General features: G+C 33.7%; 1 protein-coding gene and 1 pseudogene across 2 annotated transcripts; one reads left to right on the top strand and one right to left on the bottom strand.

Annotated features, from left to right (window-relative positions):
• Positions 1 to 17,593, top strand: part of LOC116127247 — a 29,802-nt pseudogene extending 12,209 nt beyond the window's left edge.
• Positions 17,594 to 18,970: 1,377 nt separating this feature from the next.
• LOC116130658 (SAC3 family protein A-like) lies at positions 18,971 to 21,566 on the bottom strand. 2 transcript variants are annotated; one of them, XM_031416405.1, is made up of 2 exons: positions 21,157 to 21,566; positions 18,971 to 19,662 (listed from the first exon to the last, which is right to left on the bottom strand). In XM_031416405.1, the coding sequence occupies exons 1-2, from the start codon at positions 21,214 to 21,216 to the stop codon at positions 19,201 to 19,203; spliced, it is 522 nt and encodes a 173-aa protein (XP_031272265.1). In that variant the 5' UTR covers positions 21,217 to 21,566; the 3' UTR covers positions 18,971 to 19,200. The 2 variants fall into 2 exon arrangements, with proteins under 2 accessions (XP_031272265.1, XP_031272313.1); XM_031416453.1 differs by having other exon boundaries at positions 18,971 to 19,629.
• Positions 21,567 to 22,079: the final 513 nt, after the last annotated feature.

Here is a 22,079-nt window from a genome sequence, read left to right as displayed (position 1 = left end):
TGGAAAAAAGGCGATGCAAGGTAATAACTGCTGCAATTTAAAAATTAGTAGATTTTCTTTAAATTATGAGTTACAGATTGCATACAGTGTTTCTGTTAATGGCATATACATCTGTGTCTATATATTAGAATACTCTTTACCAGCTAAGCAATCTGATATTCTGTGCAGTTTTGCTCATTATATCTGCTTCATTAACTTTGACGTAAGAGTAGAATCTATTGTCATGCAACAACAACAGAAAACTTGAATATCTTTGTTTTTTTCATGAGTTTTGTTTCATTCCATTGTGATCGATGTTTTCTGAGTTAAACTCTCGTGTCTTTTAGAGCAAGGCAGATGGTATAAGCAGGTTTAAAACAAGTAGAATAAATCTTGTCGATCTAGCTGGGTCAGAAAGACAGAAATTAACTGGTGCTGCCGGGGAACGCTTGAAAGAAGCTGGAAATATTAATCGTTCTCTCTCACAGCTTGGGTACGTTTGACATGCCCTTTGTATTTTTCTTTTTCATGATGATGAGAATTTGAGGTTTGCAGCGACATGGTGTCTGTCTCTTGAATCTACATCTTGGTGCTGTTTAAGGCACTTTTCTTTATTGTGTCTGTACAGCTATATAGTTTAATAAAAAAAATGTCAATTTTGACCAAGTTTGTTATCCTGGTGATGAGACTAGAATTTAAAGAACTATATGGAACTAGAAATGTAGAAATCAGATAGAAAGAAAAATGAAATATCGAAAAAGTGAAGTACTGTCAAAATCATTTGTATTGTCATGGGAACATGCTAATGCAGTTCACATGTACTGAGACTTATGCAATTTCCATTAAATTAAAAATTATAGATAAAAGAATTAGTGTTTGAAAAATAAATCTAAAAGTTTTTTTTTTTATTCTAGGTATATTTCCATTATGTTCCTCATTACTTGAAACAATTCACACAATTGAGAAATACCTACTATAGTCTACTGCACAAAAACCTATAATCTAATATTTTTATTTTTGATAGAATTTTTTAGAAAGCCAGATTACCCGAAAATCGCTTTCTATTTTTTTAGGAAAAAGGTTTTAATGGCAGTAATATACAGTGGCAGTGCTACTAAAGGTCTTGCTCCTAAAGTCTGGGTAGTTCTATATGACAAAAACAAAGTGGATAACATAGCTTGATGTAGTTAAGAAATTTTTTTCTTTTTCTTTTTTTCTTTTTGTAAATCAAATAAATGAGGATCTTTGAAACCAAGAAAAACTCATTTGAGAAATACTTCATATAAAATAAGATACCACAACATATCAACAATGATGGTATGAGAATTTACGAAACTTTTAAAATTACACATTGTGACTGGATTTTGCTTACTTCAGAGTAATAGAAATGACATAACAGGAGCATTGATAAAGTCTTATCCCTGAATTCTGATGTAGCTTCTAGTTGACGAGAACAAACTAGATAACAGGAGCTTGATTTAGTTATGAATTTAATTGTGGATCATTTTTCTAATGAAAGAAATGAGGATCTGGGAAAGCAAGTATAAACCTATTTGAGCAATATACTTTATGATGGATAACATATCAACAATACGCCACGAGAATTTGTGAAACTGTTGAAATTGCACATCATGACTAATGATTCTACTTTAATATGTGTTGTTGATCATGTTAAGTGTTCTTTTTATTTAAAAAACTTGGGTCTAAAGAGCTCAGAAAGGCATGTAAGTATTAGAAAATGAGTAGACATACATATAATTTGATCATGAATAACAGGATCATGCTATAAATAGAGGAGAGAAATTTATATACAAATTATTGGTAAGTTAGTTGTCTTTTTGTCATTGGTTACTATGAGCACTTTTGTGACTAGCAGAAGAGGAGCTTCTGATGCTTCTTTGTTTCATTTCTATTGGCATGTCAAGGACAATTTATTAACGAGAAACATTCTTCTAGCCTTGGCTCTGGTTAAGCTTTATATTGGACTTGCAGGAATTTGATAAATATTCTTGCTGAAGTTTCTCAAACGGGAAAGCAAAGGCATATTCCTATAGAGACTCGGTTGACTTCTTATTGCAGGAATCTCTTGGTGGCAATACAAAATAGCAATGATCTGTGCTGTTCTCCGTGCAGAGGTAATATTGCAGATTTTGTGTCAATAGAAGAAACCTTTTCCTCTTGCTCCCTATTTTCCCTTTTTCCTCCATTTGTGGAAGCTAGTAAAGTCAATAATGCAGTTGCAAGAGTGAAATACACTGAGATTTGCACAGCGTGCAAGGCAATTAAGAACAAGGCAGTGTTAATGAAGTAAGCAGGATGATGTCAATATCGCGTGAAGTGATACGGCAACTAAGGGTATGCTCTTGTTTTTGATATTTCGATGAGATAATTATATTCGCCAGTGGAAATATTTGTGTAAGACAGACGCAAATGGAGGTTGCTCAGCCGGTTGGGCTGTAGAAGCTTGAATATATTAAAACGTTGCTACATCATCCTATGACATTACCTCATTTGATGATGATGGGGATGAGGAGTAGGATGATGAGGATTTGTTGAGAAGATCTGTGACCATGTAGATATGCAATAACAGTGGTGAAGACAGCAACAATTACAGAGGGAAGAGTGGAAACGATTAAGTTCATTCAAAATTAGAGGTATCTGAAAATGGATTCTTTTCTGAGCCTCAGCTTAACACTTCTGAAATTGTCTGTATTAAAGAAAAAGTTCAGAGGATACAGATGTTAAAATGGAGAGGGAATATCTGAAACAGTTGTGCTCTGAAAAAATGAACTCATGATTGTGATTGTGCTGAATCTATTACAAATACTTCGGCCTTTCTAATGGTATTGACATAAATCATACTACCAAGGAACCAAAAGTTTAAATCTATGCACGCCTCCTAAGGAGAAAAAGGCTCTTAGCTCTTTGTTAGGGTGCCAGACAAAGGATCACTAGCAATTCAGTGAGACATGGATCTTCATGCCCAATCTCTGATCCTTTGGCTGGTTTTTCCAGAGAAAATTCAGGAGAAGATATGCCGGAGATCTAAAAATGGATTGTGAATTGTGTGTCTCCTTGTCTCAGCATAGTTCGAACTGATGTATCCAGTTCTAAGTCTCCAACTCCAAGTGTTTCACGTAGAATTACAATAGCAGGAAAAGCCTGAGGACGTCATCAATGCTAAGTGCATCCAGAAAGATCTGAATGATGACAATAAGTCTGACCTAGACATGTGGATATGTTTTCTTAAAAGTCCGTGAAAAACAGCTTATCAAATGCTATTTTCACGCAAACAAGAAGGAATTCTGCTGCACAACTGAGCACTTGGAGCTGCCTCCATCGTGGCCTTGAAATTATTGATAGCCACCACCGGAGTTCAGGATGAGGCTCGATCATTCAGGTTCTCAAAGACCCACTGAATTTAAACAGTTTTGCCTGTTGCCAAAGTTGAGCGGTGTGCAAACTTCTCAAAATGATGAGATGCCAAAAGAGATACATAATTATTCTTATGTAACCATTGCAAGACAGTAGATGTCAATGGGGGAATGACATCTCAAATCTTCAGTTGGTACCTTTCGATGACTCACAATCTGTGACAAGTCCATGAAGGAAGTTCCACAAGTAAGTATAATGATTTCAGCTGCATTTTGGATTAATTTAACATCATGACTGCTTGCATTTACATGTTTCTTTTCGTCAGGCAGTGGAGAAAGTTTTGGCAGGAGCCGTTAGGAGGGAAATGGCATAGAGGACTATGTGCCAAGCGAACTTCTGAAATTAAGCACCTTAATCGTTTCGTTATGTTTTTACTAGTTTAAATGACCATATAATGCTTTCTTTTTCTTCTTTTTTGTTTTCATTGGTGACATTTTCGCATTTTTTGCAGGTGCAACAGAACAAGCATGAGAGAGAATGCATGCCTTTAGGAAGACAAAGGGAGGATAAAATTGCGCCTTGAAAGTCTTAGGATGGGGTTTTGCCAACTGAGGAGTTCATGGAAGAAGAATTTGATCCCTCATGCATAGCATAAGGTATGTTAGAGCTAAAAAATATATCAGCCTAAGTTTTTGGTTACAAATCTACTAACATAGTAGTAAAGCTAAACACTCACTTTCAAATCCCTAAAAGTTTCACATGTTTTCATTACATATGTAATTTATATTATTTGGTTTGCATCTATGTTTGCATCCATTTCACTATGAGAACGTGACGGGTACAATTGTAGCTTTTAAATACTTTTATTAGGTTGTTACTTATGAACTTAAGTTTGAGGTAGAAGGATTACTTACCAAAGTATAAATTTATTGTAAAGATAACATTAATTAATATTTTGTGCATATATCTTACCTTATTTTTACAGCTTGAAGGAAAAGTTTGGAACCATCCAGAAATTTTAAGGACAAAATTGAACTCCATAGATTCAAGAGCAGCTGAACATTATCGGTTTTTGTGATTTGGGTGAAAGGGAAGTGTTGTTGGAAGAGATCAAGATTTAAGAAGCCGGTACAGTATATATAGACTCCTCATATCTGCTCGTAAACGAAACTCAATTTTGCAATTGACTTAATCATGTGATCCCAATCTAGCCACCCGTGACTACAATCCCGAGTCAGTAGTCGAAGTATTGCCGAGGAGAAACTTGAACGAGAAAGATCCAGGACTAAGGTAGAGAGCAAGTGGATCTCTCTTGCAGAAGAATTGAGGATCAACTTGAAGGCAGGTCCTTAGCAGAAAAGCAAAAACAAGAACTTGATGCTAAAAGCAATGCAAGAAGAGTTGAAGGAAGCAATGCAGATGGCTATGGAGGGATGCAGATCTGAGGAAAAGCATATTCAATTGTTTCAAAACACATAAAGATTTAGGAAGGAATAGATGATGTTAAGAAAGCGGCTACTAGAGAGGAGTAAGGGGAGCTGAATCTAAGTTATAAATGCTCTTGCAGCTGAAATTTCAGCACTTGAAAGCTGAAAGAGAGAAAGAGAAGAGATTTCTTAGGGATGAGAAGTCAATTGCGGGATACTGCTGAAGCTGTACAAGCTGCAGGTGAAGTACTTGTATGGCTCAAAGAAGAAGAAGCTGTTGCAGCTGCCCAGGTGTGCCTCCGTTTTGTTGAGATAATTTTTTCTATCATGAAAAGTTCACCGTTCTGAGCTTTTCTTATGTTTATTTTGTGATAATTTAAACTTCAAGGGGTATGAAATTGCATTACTTGTTATGTGATTGGGATTTTACTTTATCTCGGAGGAGGATTATGAGCACATATCCTTTGTTTGATTAGGATAGGTATTTTTCCGTACTAATGTGAGCACACTATGTTTTTGTTTTAAGGCCACTCATTTTTCTCCATGAGAGTGACACAAAGATTTTAGAACATGGAGGATTTACAAAAATCATGAATATAATCCTCACTTAAGAGAAAGCTAACTGATCTTGCTCATTCTCATTTACATTTGGGTGTAAATTGATTTAGATCCTTTAGTTTTTGTTTGCCACGCATATAGACACTATTGTATATGGGCAATTGAGCTTGTCTTTCAGGTTCATTCATAGTTAATTATAGTTAATTCATGAGGTTCTATCTTTTTCTCAACATTATACATACACTGCTTCATTATTCATAGCCTCATTTATGATTTTGGCCACGTAACATTAACTTTGTATGATTTTGTTTTCCTCATGAAACCTGTCTTCCCTGATACTGTATAGTGTGCACTAAGGATACCTGTCTAGGTTCATTCATAGCTTGGATGATAATCTCTCTACCGAAAGATTATAATTATTATATAAGACATGATTTTAAGAACTTATTATTTTTCGTTGCTTATGGCTGCAAGTTCTTTCAAAATATGGTTTGCATTAGTTTGTTGGACAATGATTTATTCTTAATTATAACCTTAGCATGTTTGGACTTGTTGAATCCTCCATATTAGATGGACAACTTTCTGGCAGAACTTTATTATCAATTTTCCACTTGAAAATTATTGGTAGATCACTTGACCACTAAGGCCAAAGATATCAAAGAAGATAGGCAGTCTAGGTAAAGACTGATGCTTTATTACGTAGTTTATTATGGTAGACGATTGATCCTCCACTTCACCCTATTTATAAAATATACAGAACTTGTGTTGATGTATGGTGCCAGGACAAATTGCTTTATACAATGATATCCAGTGCTTATATTCTATTGTGTCTAGTATGGTTAATCTCAAACAATAAGATATGAGTATGTCAAACTTCCTTGGCAGGATGGCTTCTCTTAAGGCATAATTTAATTTGTTATTGCCTGTCGGCAAGTCTACAGCAGAAGATCTGACACCACGAGACAAATTTTTCATGATTCTCACTCTTATCGCTATCAGCCCTGATCTCACTCTAGTACGAGATCAGATTCTGGCAAGTGCTAATGTGCCTTCTCTCGATCAAGTGTTTGCTTGATTACTTCGCGTCTCCTCCCTGGTATTGTAAGATCTTCCCTTGTTGATTCTTATGTCCTGACTTCTCAGTCTCAACATACTGCTAAAAGTGAAAAGGGGGATCGTGGGGGTAGGGGAGGTCGCCCCAAGTTAGTTACTATCATTAGTGCGGGCATATCAGGGAGAAATGCTACAAATTACAAGGTCGACCTACTTGGGCAACCAATGTTGCTTATACTGATCTTAATTGGAATCTTCTGAAAGCCATGGTTAGCCTTCCTTGACTCTTACTGGTGCTGATAATGAAGAATATCTCAAGTTTTAGGCAACCAAGCAGTCTTCCTCATCTGTTGCTTCTATGCTCAATCGGGTAATTCAGTTGCATACCTCACTCAGTCTTCTTCTCTAAGGCCATGAGTCCTTTACTTTGATGCATTTGATCATATTTCTGGTAACCCCTGTTTACTTTCTCATCTTACTAATACTACCACCTTGCCTTATGTTACCTTAGCTAATGGGTCCAAAGCAATTGTTAAAGCTGTAGGTCGTGCACAACCACTTCATTCCTTGGCTTTGGACTCTGTCCTGTATATTCTTCATTGTCCTTTTAATCTTGTGTCTGTCAGTAAACTTACACACTCTTTGAATTGTTTTATCACTTTTGATAATGACTCTGTTGTTATACAGGATCGACGCACGGGATAGATGATTGGTGAAGGACATGAGTCACAGAGCCTAGACATCTCAAGATACCTTCTGCCCCCATTGCATGCACTGTCTCTAACTCCTCTTCTCGTTCATAATCAGTTGGGTCATCCCACTCTAGTAAATCAGAAGATGATCCTCGATTTATCTTCTTTATTGTCTTTAAATTGTGAGTCNATTGGAATCTTCTGAAAGCCATGGTTAGCCTTCCTTGACTCTTACTGGTGCTGATTATGAAGAATATCTCAAGTTTTAGGCAACCAAGCAGTCTTCCTCATCTGTTGCTTCTATGCTCAATCGGGTAATTCAGTTGCATGCCTCACTCAGTCTTCTTCTCTAAGGCCATGAGTCCTTTACTTTGATGCATTTGATCATATTTCTGGTAACCCTTGTTTACTTTCTCATCTTACTAATACTACCACCTAGCCTTATGTTACCTTAGCTAATGGGTCCAAAGCAATTGTTAAAGCTGTAGGTCGTGCACAACCATTTCTTTCCTTGGCTTTGTACTCTGTCCTGTATATTCTTCATTGTCCTTTTAATCTTGTGTCTATCAGTAAACTTACACACTCTTTGAATTGTTTTATCACTTTTGATAATGACTCTGTTGTTATACAGGACCGACGCATGGGATAGATGATTGGTGAAGGACATGAGTCATAGAGCTTAGACATCTCAAGATATCTTCTGCCCCTATTGCATGCACTGTCTCTAACTCCTCTTTTCGTTCATAATCAGTTGGGTCATCCCAGTCTAGTAAATTAGAAGATGATCATCGGTTTATCTTCTTTATTGTCTTTAAATTGTGAGTCCTGTCAGCTTGCAAAACATTCTCGTAGTACATTTCCAAAGTGTGTCAAAAAATGAGCTACGTCCCCTTTTGTTGTAATTGGTATTTGGGAAGCTGCTGGAGGACAAGAATTCATAGATAGTATGAAAGCGGACATGAAAATTTTAAATTAAAACTTCATAGCTAGGGCTTACCACTATCTTATTTATTTGTCTTTATGTTTGAAATTGTCAAGCAATAAATTTTGAGTCATTAAGAATATGGATTTTTTGAATGCTAATTTTCCAGTTGCGTTGATAACTCTAGAAATTGGGGGCAAGGAGGGATGTTTGTACATTGAGAAAATGTAAACATTGCTAAAGAGGGCTTTTAAGGGACATTAATCTTGGTGATCTACATTGTTTACGAATTAACGGTTTGCTTTTATTTTCTTTCTAACCGTGTGTTATATATTGTTGTTTCCTATCTAAATTGCTTCCGAGGGCACACACAAACACTTATGAATTACTTGAATAAAAGATTGTTGTGTACATCTCTTTTTGGTATATGTTGTGTTCATTACCATACTTTACCTCACATTACCAACGGCAACGGCGAATCTTTCTTCTATTTATTTTTGTTCTAGAAATTCTCAAAGGGAAGTTGACAATGCACTTATTTATCTCAACAAAGGAGTGATCGGACTTGTACTTTGACTGAACTTAAATGTTATTGCTAGTCAAAGTTTTATCAAAGTATTTGTTAGCCGTCACAAATTCACTTGCTGTGGGTAAATTGAGAGTAAGACAACCTGATTTGATGAAGATACTCTGATTGGTCTTTTATAACATTTTGGATTTTGTTTTAAATTCTTAGAATTAACCGACTTCTAGTTGGAAATTATTACTTTAAGAGTATTTTTTTGAGTCTCTTCAGGGAAAGCTAAGCTTCATTTTGAAGTATATGAGTCCTTCGACTCATATTATCCATAAGACATCACTCTTATTTTTTTGATGATTCTCAAAGGGAAGTTGACAATATACTTATTATCTCAACAAAGGAGTGATTGGACTTGTATTTTGACTAAACTTATGTTATGCTAATCAAAGTGATATCAAAGATTTGTTAGCTGTCACAAAAATTCACTTGCTGTTGGTAAATGGAGAGCAAGACAACCTGATTTGATGAAGATACTTTGATTGGTCTTTTATAACTCTTGGATTTTGTTTGAAATTCTTAGAATTAGCCACTTTCTACTGATAAATTATTACTTTTGAGAGTATTTTTGAGTCTCTTAGGGAAAGGTAAGCTTCATTTTGAAGCATCTGAGTCCTTCAACTCATAGATATCCATAAGACATCTCTTATTTTTTTTGATAAACTTAAATGAAAATATGCATTCTGGCATATGCACTTTATGTGCCAATTTCTTGCTCTCCTAAACATTTTATCACTAAATATCAACCATTTTGTGCTATGCATAGAGCATTATGATGAAGGTAGTATAATAATACTCTAAGGTGGTGGGCTTTGGCTGGTGTACAATCATATATAATCCAAGGCTAAAGTCCTCAGAGTGATATAGATCTTTCTTGACCTAGAATGTTGATTCTAGTTAGTCGTGCGCACATGGTTTAGTCTGACTTGAATTGAGTATGTTTTACTTTTAATGACAGATTAGGTGGTAAGTTTTTACCCTAAACCTAAACTACTAAAATCATAAACCCTATATATAGACACACACACAGAGAGAAAACAAGACACACAGACACACACACACACACACAAAGTATGGAACCTGTATTAGAATCGGGATTGAAAGAAATATTGTAAAGAATGCAGGGTTTATCATATTTTACATATTAAAAAAATTAAATGGGACTGACACGTGTTTTAATGTTATATAAGAATATAATATATTAAAAAAAATTCCTATTTGTGCATTTCTTTTGAACATGGTGAAAATTGGGACAAATAGCCTTTGTTTCGCACTTTCTTGCTTGAATATTGATAATATATGCAGACATTGGTGTAACTTCAAGAAGTCTGAATAGCTTGTTTCTGCATTTTTTTATTATGTTATCATGGAAAGTGTAAGGAGAAGTAACAATGGGGAGATCTTGGTTCTTGCTCATAAAGATTAACAGTGATAATACATAATATTTTGATGTGTGTTCATGCAAAATCATGGTTCCTCAATGCTAGTGAACTTGGTTTTGACTAAATTACAAACAAAACTGTTATTATATTTTTTCTAGATCTGCAAAATATCCTTAAATTATGGTTATACACTGTGAAGCTATCTTTTGTCATATACATTTTCAACATTGTCTTGATTTTCTTTTGAATTATTGCATGTGATTAACTTGGGATGTTGACTTAATCTCAAACTGCTACTATGTTTAATTTAATGTACTGTTAAAAAACTATAAGTATTTATATATGAATCAGAAAGTCTTAACTTTTAACTTTAGCAAGTATGAGACATTTTTCAATTCATGCACCTTTATTTATTTTTTTTGTTAAAACAAATAATTCTAGTAATATGTATCTTTTTATATTTCTAAGATGAATTTGATTGTTTAAGACTTAACATTTATGGTTTGAATATAAATATCTTGTTTCTGGTGAATAAGAGATGGGGAACAATGTACATTCATGATGCAATTTCCCCAAATAAAAAATTGTTGATTTTTCTTTTACCCTTTTTTTGCCTTTTAAATGATTGTTTTATATTTAATTTTCCTTATTTATATTTAAATTCTTCATAATTGATTTTGGTGCTTGGTTTTCAAGCTAGTCACTGGAAGGTGTATGGAAGTAACAGGAAGAGCCATTTTACACATGGTATTTTTGAATTAAAATGATGTGGAATGGGAGGCTTGTAGTTTTAGTTTGTATAAAATATACATTTTTGTATTATCCCGTGTAATTGTTTTAAATTCTTTCATCATTATGTGGGATTACACAGGAGCGAGCCCTTTTGTTGGAACTAGCTGTATTTATGCATGTTGGAAGTTTATTTTTAGTTTTTAAATTAGTACATTTTGTTGGAAAACAAAAAAAGATCACTTGTCCAACCTTTCAGTTATTTCTGTTTTGAATGCATTCTTGTACCCACTGTTTTAAAAACCAGACCGAATCGGCCGATCCAACAACCGGTCACGTGTTCGGTTCGAGTCAACACCAAACCCGTTATTATGCATTAAACTGCTTTAACTTGGTCAGAACCCAGATTAAGTCAATGAGCCACCAGTCCGGTTGGACCGACGGATAAACCGGTATGATTTCAAAAACCCCTAACCCTACACAAACGCAGTATCGCGTAGCCTATTCCATTGATTTCCTTTCTCTGTTTCTCAGCTTCTTCTCTTTCTAGGTTTCTCTACTAAAATTTCTCAGATTTCTCTTCAAAAATTTCTCTCTGAAATCCCACTCAAATCGCAATCAACTCCACTCCCTAAGTCTGAAATCGCAACCATTCGGCATTCACCAAATCGCAACTGAACTCCCTCGTCGGAAATCGACGACGTCTTCCTCCCTCACCGGAAATCAAGCTGAGGAGGGTTAGAGGGTGGCAGTGTTGTGGCGTCGCTCATAGTTAGGGTAGAGCATGACGACGTCATTCACTGCAAGGGGAGAGGACAACAACATTGCTCACGGCGAGGGAAAAGAATGATAGCGTCACTCACAGTGAAAGGAAGTAGACAGTGGCATCATTTGCTGTGAAGGAAGAGGACGGTAGTGCGACTGATTGGGAGGGGACGACAGTGGTTTGGGTAAAATACGAGGGGTAAAATTAATTGACTTTGTGTAGTAGTAGCTTCGTAAAGGAATCTGCGTGAAACTTACGAGAGAAAAAAGGTTATATAATAAAACTAGAAGAAGAAGAAAGTGAGATCATGTGAGTCCCACTTTTGTTCTCTCTCAACTCTTATTGAATGTATCAAAGTCTTACAGCCCATGCCTGTCAGGAGGGGCTAATATTTCCCAGACTAGTGTGTGATAATGATCTTAAAGCATGTGCTTATGCTATTATAATATAAGACCCCTAAGCTTATATATAATAAATAAGTNTATATATATGATTGTTCTATATTTAATTTTCCTTATTTATATTTAAATTCTTCATAATTGATTTTGGTGCTTGGTTTTCAAGCTGGTCACTGGAAGATGTACAAAAGTAACAGGAAGAGACCATTTTACGTATGGTATTTTTGAATTAAAATGATGTGGAATGGGAGGCTTATAGTTTTAGTTCGTATAAAATATGCATTTTTGCATTATCCCGTGTAATTGTTTTAAATTCTTTCATCATTATGTGGGATTACACAGGAGTGAGCCCCTTTGTTGGGACTAGCTGTATTTATTGGCGGTGTTCGATTTCAGGTATCCTGCATTTTTTTGAAGGAACCGGAACCGAAATCGATGGTTCCTTGAAATTTGGAATCAGAACAGGAACCGACGGTTCCGGTTCCTAGGTACGCAGAACTAGAACCAGAACAACCTGTAACAACGATTCCGGTTCCCATTTTGGGTACCCTGTAGAATTCATGACCCTCAAAAGTTTTTAAAATGGCAAAAAAAACCCTTAAAACTTACAATACGCCCCCACCTGGCACTTGTTAACAAAAATAAAATTACAAATTATAAATTCAAAATTACAAACTTCTTTACTTTGTAAAGGTAGATTCTCAAAAATCAGACTAACTTACTTTAAATGTTATGAAATATAAATATAAATGTATTCACATTACTTTTTCTACAAAAGTTTTTATTAACCCCCATAATCTTTAATTTTATTTTATATTAGTCTTGGTTCTCGGTTATGGTTCCTAACTATAGGAACTAGAACCGGAACTAGAACTACATAGTAACGGTTCCAAAAATTTGGAATCGGAACTTACCCGTTGACGGTCGGTTCCGGATAAAAACCAGAATCAAACCCCGGGTACCTGTCGATTCCAATTCCAAATCGTTCTTTTGAACACCCCTAGTATTTATGCATGCTGGAAGTTTATTTTCAGCTTTTAAATTAGTACATTTTGTAAAAAAAAAAATAGATCACTTGTCCAACTTTTCAGTTATTTCTGTTTTGAATGCATTCTTATACCATGTTCTATTTTCTGTAAATTTCTTAACCCAAGCTATTATATTTTTGTTTAATTTAATGTCCTGTTAGAAACTATAAGTATTTATATATGAATAAGAAAGTCTTAATTTTAACTTTAGCAAGTATGAGACATTTTTCAATTCATTTACCTTTATTTTTATTATTATTTTTTTTGTTAAAACAAATAATTCCAGTAATATGTATCTTTGTATATTTCTAAGATGAATTTGATTGTTTAAGACTTAATATTTATGGTTTGAATATATATATCTTGTTTCTGGTGAATAAGAGATGGGGAACAATGTACACCCATATACTTGATTCATTCATGATGCAATTTCCCCCAATAAAAAATTGATGATTTTTCTTTTACCCTTTTGTTGCCTTTTAAATGATTGTTTTATATTTAATTTTCCTTATTTATATTTAAATTCTTCATAATTGATTTTGGTGCTTGGTTTTCAAGCTGGTCATTGGAAGGTGTATGGAAGTAACAGGAAGAGCCATTTTACATATGGTATTTTTGAATTAAAATGATGTGGAATGGGAGGCTTATAGTTTTAGTTCGTATAAAATATGCATTTTTGTATTATCCCATGTAATTGTTTTAAATTCTTTCATCATTATGTGGGATTACACAGGAGCGAGCCTTTTGTTGGAACTAGTTGTATTTATGCATGTTGGAAGTTTATTTTCAGTTTTTAAATTAGTACATTTTGTAAGAAAAAAATAGATCACTTGTCCAACCTTTCAGTTATTTCTGTTTTGAATGCATTCTTGTACCATGTTCTGTTTTTTGTAAATTTGTTAACCCAAACTATTATATTTTTGTTAAAAATTCGATGCAAGGATCTTGAGTTTCTGAACTAGAACCAAAACTTGTCCAAGTCTGGTTCTGGTTCCTACATGTGTAGGAATCGAAACCTGGGATGAGAACCGAAAGCGGGTACCCGGTATGGAACCTGTATTGGAACCGGGATTAAAATGAAATATCTGTAAAGAATTTGAGGTCTATCGTAATTAATTATATATATATTACATACAAAAAATTTTAATATATTATAATTTAAAATTTTGAATAATTAAGTGTATTTTTTTTTTAAATTAGGAGCTAATTAAAAGTGTTTTAATGTTATTAAAAGAATTATTTTGTAAATTAAATAGTATATTTGACTGAATAATATTTAGTTATTTACTTCAATTATCAAGTTTCAAGTATATTTATAGTAAATTAGTAATTAATTAATTACATATGATAAATTGATAAACATTAGTACATTACTAGTTAAATTATTACTTAATTAATTATAAGTTTACAACATTATATTATAAACATTAGTAATTTACTACATTAATACATTACTTAATTAAATTATTGTAAATTTAATTAATTATAACATTATATTATAAACATTAATAATTCATTACATTAGTATATTATTTAATTAAATGATTAGAAATTTAATTAATTATGATATTACATTATAGATTTATATAATGATTACTTAATTAAGTGTATAACATTACATTATAATTAAATGATTACTTAATTAATTATAACATTAGTAAATTACTACATTAATTTTATGTAAATTGTGATGAATTGATTGAATTCAAGTGTTGCCTAGAGATTAAAGGATCTATGAGTCACATTGGACATAAATGAATGAGTAATCAAAAGTTGAAAACTACTAAATGCAGGTTTTCTTAATTCATTAAGGGTGTATTTATAAACATTTAAAGTATTTTTTGTTATTTTTTAAACTAATAGGAGGGTAATTGAATTTTTATAGGGTACCCAAGTAAGGAACTGGAACTTGCCTTTCAAGTTCTGGTTTTAGGAATTTAAGAACCGAAACCGACTACAAACCGATAGGTTCCAGTTCCAATTCCTGTTCTGCCAAAAATTACAGAGTACCCAAAACCGCTCACCCCTATTAGAGACTATTTATCATGTTTCAAGCAGGCCACAAGAGTGTGAATGGTCAACGACCAACCATATATCAATCTACACATTGCAACCATAGGAAGTTACACAATTGTGCATTATTTGATAATGAACTTATACCACAATGACAAATCATTGTCTTCTTGTTCAATATGTAAACAATGTGGAGTAATAGCATTGATGGCCATGAATTCCAAAACAATAACCTAAGTTTTAATATCTTAATTTAATAACACTATTTAATCATAGATAATTATTTTAAAATAGTAAGCTATAAGGGTAAAATATAAAATTTTAAACAAGAGTAAATTAGTCATTTAACTCATTCCGAATTCCGATTACTCTTAAAAGGAGCAGAAAGTGAATGTGATGTTGAGAAGCCTTTGGCTAGGACAAGACTTGTGACATTGTTGTTCAGTACATTACATGATAATATCAATGTTGCCATCCAATAAATTCATTATAGAAAAAACTATTTAATTGAGTTTATATAATACAACACTACAATGTAAATTTCCCAACTCCAAAGGATAATTGTTTGTGATGTGGCACAATATCTGTACAAATTCAATTATTGCAAATCTGATATGCAGATTCTAGAAAACAATATTTCTTACCAACATATACTTGAGAATTATTTTTTAGCAAAAACTTAAGACTATGATGGCTTAGAAGGGACAACATAACCAGTATCAAGTTAATTGCCTTTAGCAAAATTTCCAAGTGCCTTAAACAATGCAATTACTAGTACCATGGGAAAAAGGAAATGATAAACAGTGCTCTACATATCGATTATAATAATATAAATTGATTAAATTCAATTACTTGTGCCATCAGCCTATTGCTGAATAGCAAAAAGAGTTTGCTCCAAAAGAGTCCAAACAATCCCTAATAAATTATTGGCAAATAATGGCCTGCAAGAACAATGAACTCTAGAAAATGTCCTCATAAAGAAGAAAAAGTCTGCATGTTCAAATAGGACAGAAAAATTGCAGAAATAAAACAATAATGCAACACAACTGTGAAATCAAGCAACAAAAGAATAAACAATGAATTTCTGAGATATCATAAGTATTAAAGTTCCTTCCACATATTTGAGGAAGAGAAGAACTATAAAAGACTCCCTACCCTTATCGTAAAAAGTACACTCAATTGTTGTAACTTGTATTATAATGCTTCCCTCTGTTCTTAGATTCAGTCCATATCTTAGAAGAAAAAAAAAACGAAGAAAGAGAAAACAAAGCAATAGAAAGAATGACAATGCCTAAAAGAAAATAGAGAAAAAGAGCAATTCATAAATCCAGGAAACATACTTTGGTACTTACATACCAAATACAAGCAAGAAATGTAAATATACTAGAAGTAAAATCGATATATTCTTTTTTGGATAAGGAACTATAAAATTACATTAATATGTGCACCAGGTGTCTGCTAAATCAGCACAAAAAACTTGATTGGGGTATCAAAAGCTAAACAAAATCGAGAATAAATTTGTGATTTTAAATCTAATTTTAGAGCTGGTACACCAAATATAGTACATCTAGGAAATCCACTAGCCACAAATAAAAAGGGAAGATGTACTCTTAATACCATATAATAAACATTATGATAGGTGACAAGAACTTATCTTCAGTATACTTAGTTTTCTACATGAGCTTGCTTTCAATCTTCTTGCCCTCTTTTAACAAGGATATTAAATCTTTCATTATGCCTTAAGAGAAAGTATAATCATCGATATTAAAGAAACACAAACATAAAAGCAACAGCCTTCAAAATGGTGTAATGTTTAAAGCAAGAAGTTCATAATAATATTTTCATGTTTCTTGACAATAAAAATATATGCATTTTTTGAAGGCAGGTAAAAGTACATTCCTTGGTAACTACACATGTAAATATAAGGCACAATTAGACACGAGTCATGTTGTATCAATTAGTGTCTACAACACCAATTTTTTAATTTAAGGAGTATCATGCAAATCATAGATAGTATTTTTTTTTTTTCTAGGAATCAAGAAATTTTGTATTAGGAAAAAATAAGAAACAAAATAACGAACAAGCTGACCAACAAAAGAAGGACAAGCTGTCCTAAAGTTTCAAAAACTATAGAAGAGAAAAGTCAGCTCAAATCTATTGACATATGTTCAGCAAACACTAAATACCATTGACTTAAGGAATAACAAAGAAATCCTAGAGAGATTCTTATACTAATTACGTAGTGGCTTTGGATGGGTTGAGTGGATCAAAGCAACTTACTTGGCAAGGAAGAGCTTTTGGGAGATTCTTATACCTTCGGATGCTTCTTAGGCTTGGAGGAGCATTTTGAAGCTTAGAAGGGAAGCTAGAGAGCACATCAAAGCCATCATCGAAAACGGTCAAACAACTTATGTTTGGCATGATAATTGGCACCCAAGAGACCCTCTCAAGGATAGATATGGCAGCCGCATTGTATATGATTCGAGGCTACATCATCTTGCTAAGGTGTGTGAGATTTGGGATGGGATCAGGTGGAGATGGCCAACGGCTAATTCTTGGGCTTTGATGGACATGAACGATTCTATCGACTTTGATCCAAATGAGGGCGAGGACATGGTTGTTTGGAAGCCTAATGCATCTGATAAGTTCCCTATAAAATCGGCTTGGGAGGTTATTCTTGTGCACCAACATTGAGTAGAATGGCATCACCTTGTATGGTTCCCAAAAACTATTCCACGACACTTCATGGTCACGTGGATGGCATGTAAGGATCGGCTTTAGACCAGGGACAAACTGATGAGGTATGGAATAGCTTCTAGCAATGCTCGTTGTTTTTGTAATCATGGGCAAGAAACGATCGATCATCTCTTTTTGGCTTGTCCTTTCACCCAAAGGATTTGGAACCGAATCCTCGAGCTCTTTTCTCTTGGGTATGGCACACGGCCTTGGAACGATTATGTTGAGCACATAGCTAGTAGGTGGAGGAAGAATAAGCTAAAGTACTCTATAGGGAAGCTAAGTTTGGGAGCCACCATTTACTCTATTTGGAGAGAGAGTTATAGCTGAATTTTTGGTGGGAATGCAAGGATGCACATACTCTCTACAACTCCATCAAGAATGTGGTGAGGGAGAGAGCTATGGACCTTAACAAGATCATAAAGAATACCTACAATAGAAGACTTGCCGAGAAATGGGGTCTCCCCATGTCTATTTTTAAAACATCCCATGGGAGCTAATTATATGGTTAGTTGTTATGTGATGGGTTTTTTGTCGTGTAAGGGGATTTGGTTATATGACATTCGGGCGGGTGATTGTGCTAGAAGAGACTACTTTGACAATTGGAAGACTTGGGGTGTTGATCTAGTGCTTTGTCTTTGTGTCATTAACGGACCCTACCTTGTTAATGTCCATGTTTATGGAATTCTTCTTGTTAATGCTTATGCATATGGGCTTTGTATTCTGATACTTTTGAACCTAACCTAGGGTATGTCCTGTGGTAGGTGGGATTCATTGTATTCTTTAATCTCCGCTTGGTTCCATTCCTTTGACAAGAGGAATGAGAAAAAGAGAAGATTAGGGGTAGACTTAGGTAGTATCATTCCTTTGCTCCTAACCCAAGGCTTGTCCTGAGGTAGGTTGGCTGACTTTTAGGTCTTTTGTACATTATTTCCCCTTTCTATAAAAGCTTACTTACCCCAAAAAAAAAAAAAAAAAGTCTCATCAGCCCTTACATTGCAACTTTCGCTCAGCTTTCATGGCCATATGGACCATGTCCTCTAACTCAACAGAGTGTTGCCCTAGTCATAGCCCCCTCCATCTGCTTATGATAATCCTCTATGCTCTTATTCCCTTGCCTATGACCTTGTAACCTCTGGAACAAATCTCTACGGTGATGGCTCGGAATGAATCCCTGCCTCAACACACTTTGCATATCTTCCCATGAATTAATAGGTCTACCCATGTTATTATTTTTTTTGGGGGGNAAAAAAAAAAAATTCAAAAGAACTTCAAAATTAAGTGAAAAAAAAAACGTATAATAAGATTGGATATTTGTTTAATTGCTTGTTTACCTAGAATCGAAATGGATTCGCGTTCAAAATCTGTCCATTGCTTGTACTGTTGTGGATATTGCAGTGAAGGCCTGTAGTAACAAAATTGTAAATGCCAGTTGCCTCTGCAGGGTAGTTTGAGTATTGATGAGAATTATAATTTGCATAACTGCCTTCATGCCATGAGTTCGTCTGATTATTGTAACCGCTAGTTGGATAACTTCCAGCTTTCTAATAATCACCAAGATGGTATTAAGTGCCTGAATAACTTGCAGGCCCAGGATAAGACCCTGAATTTGGAAACGAAGAAATAGGCTGATAAGGAGCACTCGTATTTTGATATGCTCCTACAGGCTGGGAGTATGAATGGTTAGGTTGCTGCTGATAGCTACTATAGTAACCTAGGTATCCTATGTTTCCATAACTATATGGATCACTAGAATTTGGGTACAGTGTATAGCCACTGTAATCTTGTGTTACAGCAGTTGCTCCTAAACTTGATGAACTTGCTACAGATGTCGCATTTACTCCATCTTGAACATTCCTTACAAGTGGTCTTGCATGCTGTTCATGGTGATAAGTGGAATTTGGAAGAATCCCATTCTTTATGGAGCGATTATCCACACCATGTGTATTCCATGACACAGCTCTAGATCCAATTGTTGAGGGAAGATATGATGTCTGTGATTGGCTAGCGTCAACAACATAACGGTTCTAAAAAAAAATAAAAGAAAATGCTATTTACATGAAAGCATAATAGCCAAACAAAATATGGCAAAAGCTAAAGAAAGTCACTCAGCTGGAGTTATATAAGCAGGGGCGGATCCAGCCCACTTTAGCCCACCCTCAATTTTTTTTTTTTTTAAATATTAATATATATAATTTTTGGATTTTGGCCCACCCTAACAAAAATATTAATGGACAAAAATATTAATATATAATTAGTTTTTATTTTGGCCCACCCTAAAAAAATTTATGGATCCGCCACTGTATATAAGGGCTTTGTATGTACTGTGAATAAAAAGATAAATACACTAAATTAATAACAAGATGCAATAAATACAAATTATTAACAAGCCACCTACAACGCTCAATGAAAAGGCTTCTACTTAAAGAGTAATACACCAAGAATGTTGTGTGTTATAATAGCCTAATCATATATTATATATATTTTTAAACCACACAGGTAGTGTGTGGTCATCGTGTAAATTGGTAAGAATGTAAAAATTGCAAATCAGATTTAATAAGTTTACTTATTGGAGCTAATTATTAGGTAAAGGAGCAGTAACATCCATAAGAGTAATCTACCAGGTTAGAAGAGTGGATGTAATTATTTATAGTGGTTTCAGGTAGTTTTCAAGGATTAATTTAGTATGTAACTCATCTTATTCCATTATGCTCCATTCCCTTTATGATGAAAACAAACAGCTGTACTCATTTTCATACTGCATTACATCCATAAGCAGAGTTCACTTAGACATGAGACAGAAGCAAGAGCTCTTTGACTTGACATAAGTAGACTAAGAAAAATGAAACCTGAAGATATGTAAAATAGGCAACCTTTTTCATATATCCAATTTGGATCCAAGAAGAAAATAAATTCGGCTAAAGTTCTGAACCAAATAATTATTTCTTAACTCCATTAGAATCAAAAACTGAAAATACAAGGGATGAACATTTAAAAGCAATGCTGTGAACTTCAGTATATTGATAGAGTGAGTTGCAATTCTATTATAAATCAATCAGAGCAACTAAATCAACAATTTTTCCTTCCTACTACACATTGCTACAAATTTGCTAAAGAACATCACAACCTGAAACCCAATTTAATACATCGACATCCACTACTATTTACTTCTAGCTAAGATAACCACACACTACTTTTTTTCTTCTTTGTTATAACCCAGAAATGCTCAACAAACTTCAATTCAAAACCTATGCCCCATTCAAACCCCACATTCTACATTCTAAGAAAAGCATATAATCGCAGAAACAATGCATTATAATCTAATTCTAATTGATTTATCCGCTAGATCAACAAATTTTATTTTTGAACACATAAACCCTAATAAAAGCTACAAATTCTACTAAACATATTCCAGCTATCAATTTAACAATAACATAAACAAAATTTCTACTGGTTTATACAACACAATTCATCCATTCAAATTAAAAACATGAAATAAATATAAAAAGAAAAATAATTACCTCAACCAAATTAAGGTCAAGTGAAGCCACGGTTAGAGTATTGCCTCCTTGATTCATCATCTCATTAACATCCTAATTTTAATTCACTGTAAAAAATTATATAACAAAGCCAAAACCCTAAATATGAAACTGAACAACTCTTAACCTTCCAAAATAAAACTAAAATAAAATAAAAAAAACCCTTCAAAATCGAGTAACTTCAGTTTGAAAGATCTTGGGATCAAAAGATAATAAAATCAACGAAAAGAATAGAGAAAAAATTGATGAATTTATTGTATTAAAAAAAGGGTCGCTGGAGACTGAGGTGAGAAAGAGCCGTTGGAGGCTGAGGCTATTGGAGAAAGTTTTAAAGAGTGTAGAGAAAAAATAGGAAAAACATCGTTTATAAAGAAGTCTAAGAATTTATTTAGTTGAAGAATTATTCTGTTTTTATTTTTATTAATTAATAGAATTATTCTTTTCTATCAATTTATTTAGTTAAAGAGAAAACTTTAAAAAGTAGGTAAATTTTGGCATTCTACGTCATTAATGGTCATCAACTTTGAATTCTGTTTAAAACACGAGATTTAATCAACAATACATTGCATTAAAAAAAGAAAAAACACTCAGATTTTATTATAACAACTATCTAAACACTTCAATTTCCAATTCTTGCTCTAACTGAGAATCATAATGAATGTCGTTTCCAAGTTATACAACACAAAATTAGTAAACACGTAAATAACTTGATTTCCAAACGTGAATATTATATAAATACTTGTAGACATTTCTACAAACAAAGAGTTAAAAGGATCAAGGATGTGAAGTTCTCTCACGCATTTCTTCAAACATAAACGAAAAGAATTTAATATTCATACAATAAATAGATAAATAAATAATTAACAAAAGCTTGTTTTCATTCAGGGAACATTCCAACCTGCTTC

Source organism: Pistacia vera, unplaced genomic scaffold, assembly GCF_008641045.1.
Source record: "Pistacia vera cultivar Batoury unplaced genomic scaffold, PisVer_v2 Contig100, whole genome shotgun sequence".
In the NCBI taxonomy this organism is placed as follows: domain Eukaryota; kingdom Viridiplantae; phylum Streptophyta; class Magnoliopsida; order Sapindales; family Anacardiaceae; genus Pistacia; species Pistacia vera.
The sequence above is the reverse complement of the archived record's forward strand: the minus strand, read 5'-3'. Positions and strand labels throughout refer to the sequence as shown.

Bases quoted from the DNA above. Each gene is read 5' to 3' on its own strand.
- LOC116130658 (XM_031416405.1), bottom strand. From the start codon at position 21,216: ATGATGAATCAAGGAGGCAATACTCTAACCGTGGCTTCACTTGACCTT. The intron at 19,663-21,156 runs GTAATTATTTTT...ATTTTTTTTTAG, and splicing joins TTGACCTTAATTTGGTTGAG to AACCGTTATGTTGTTGACGC.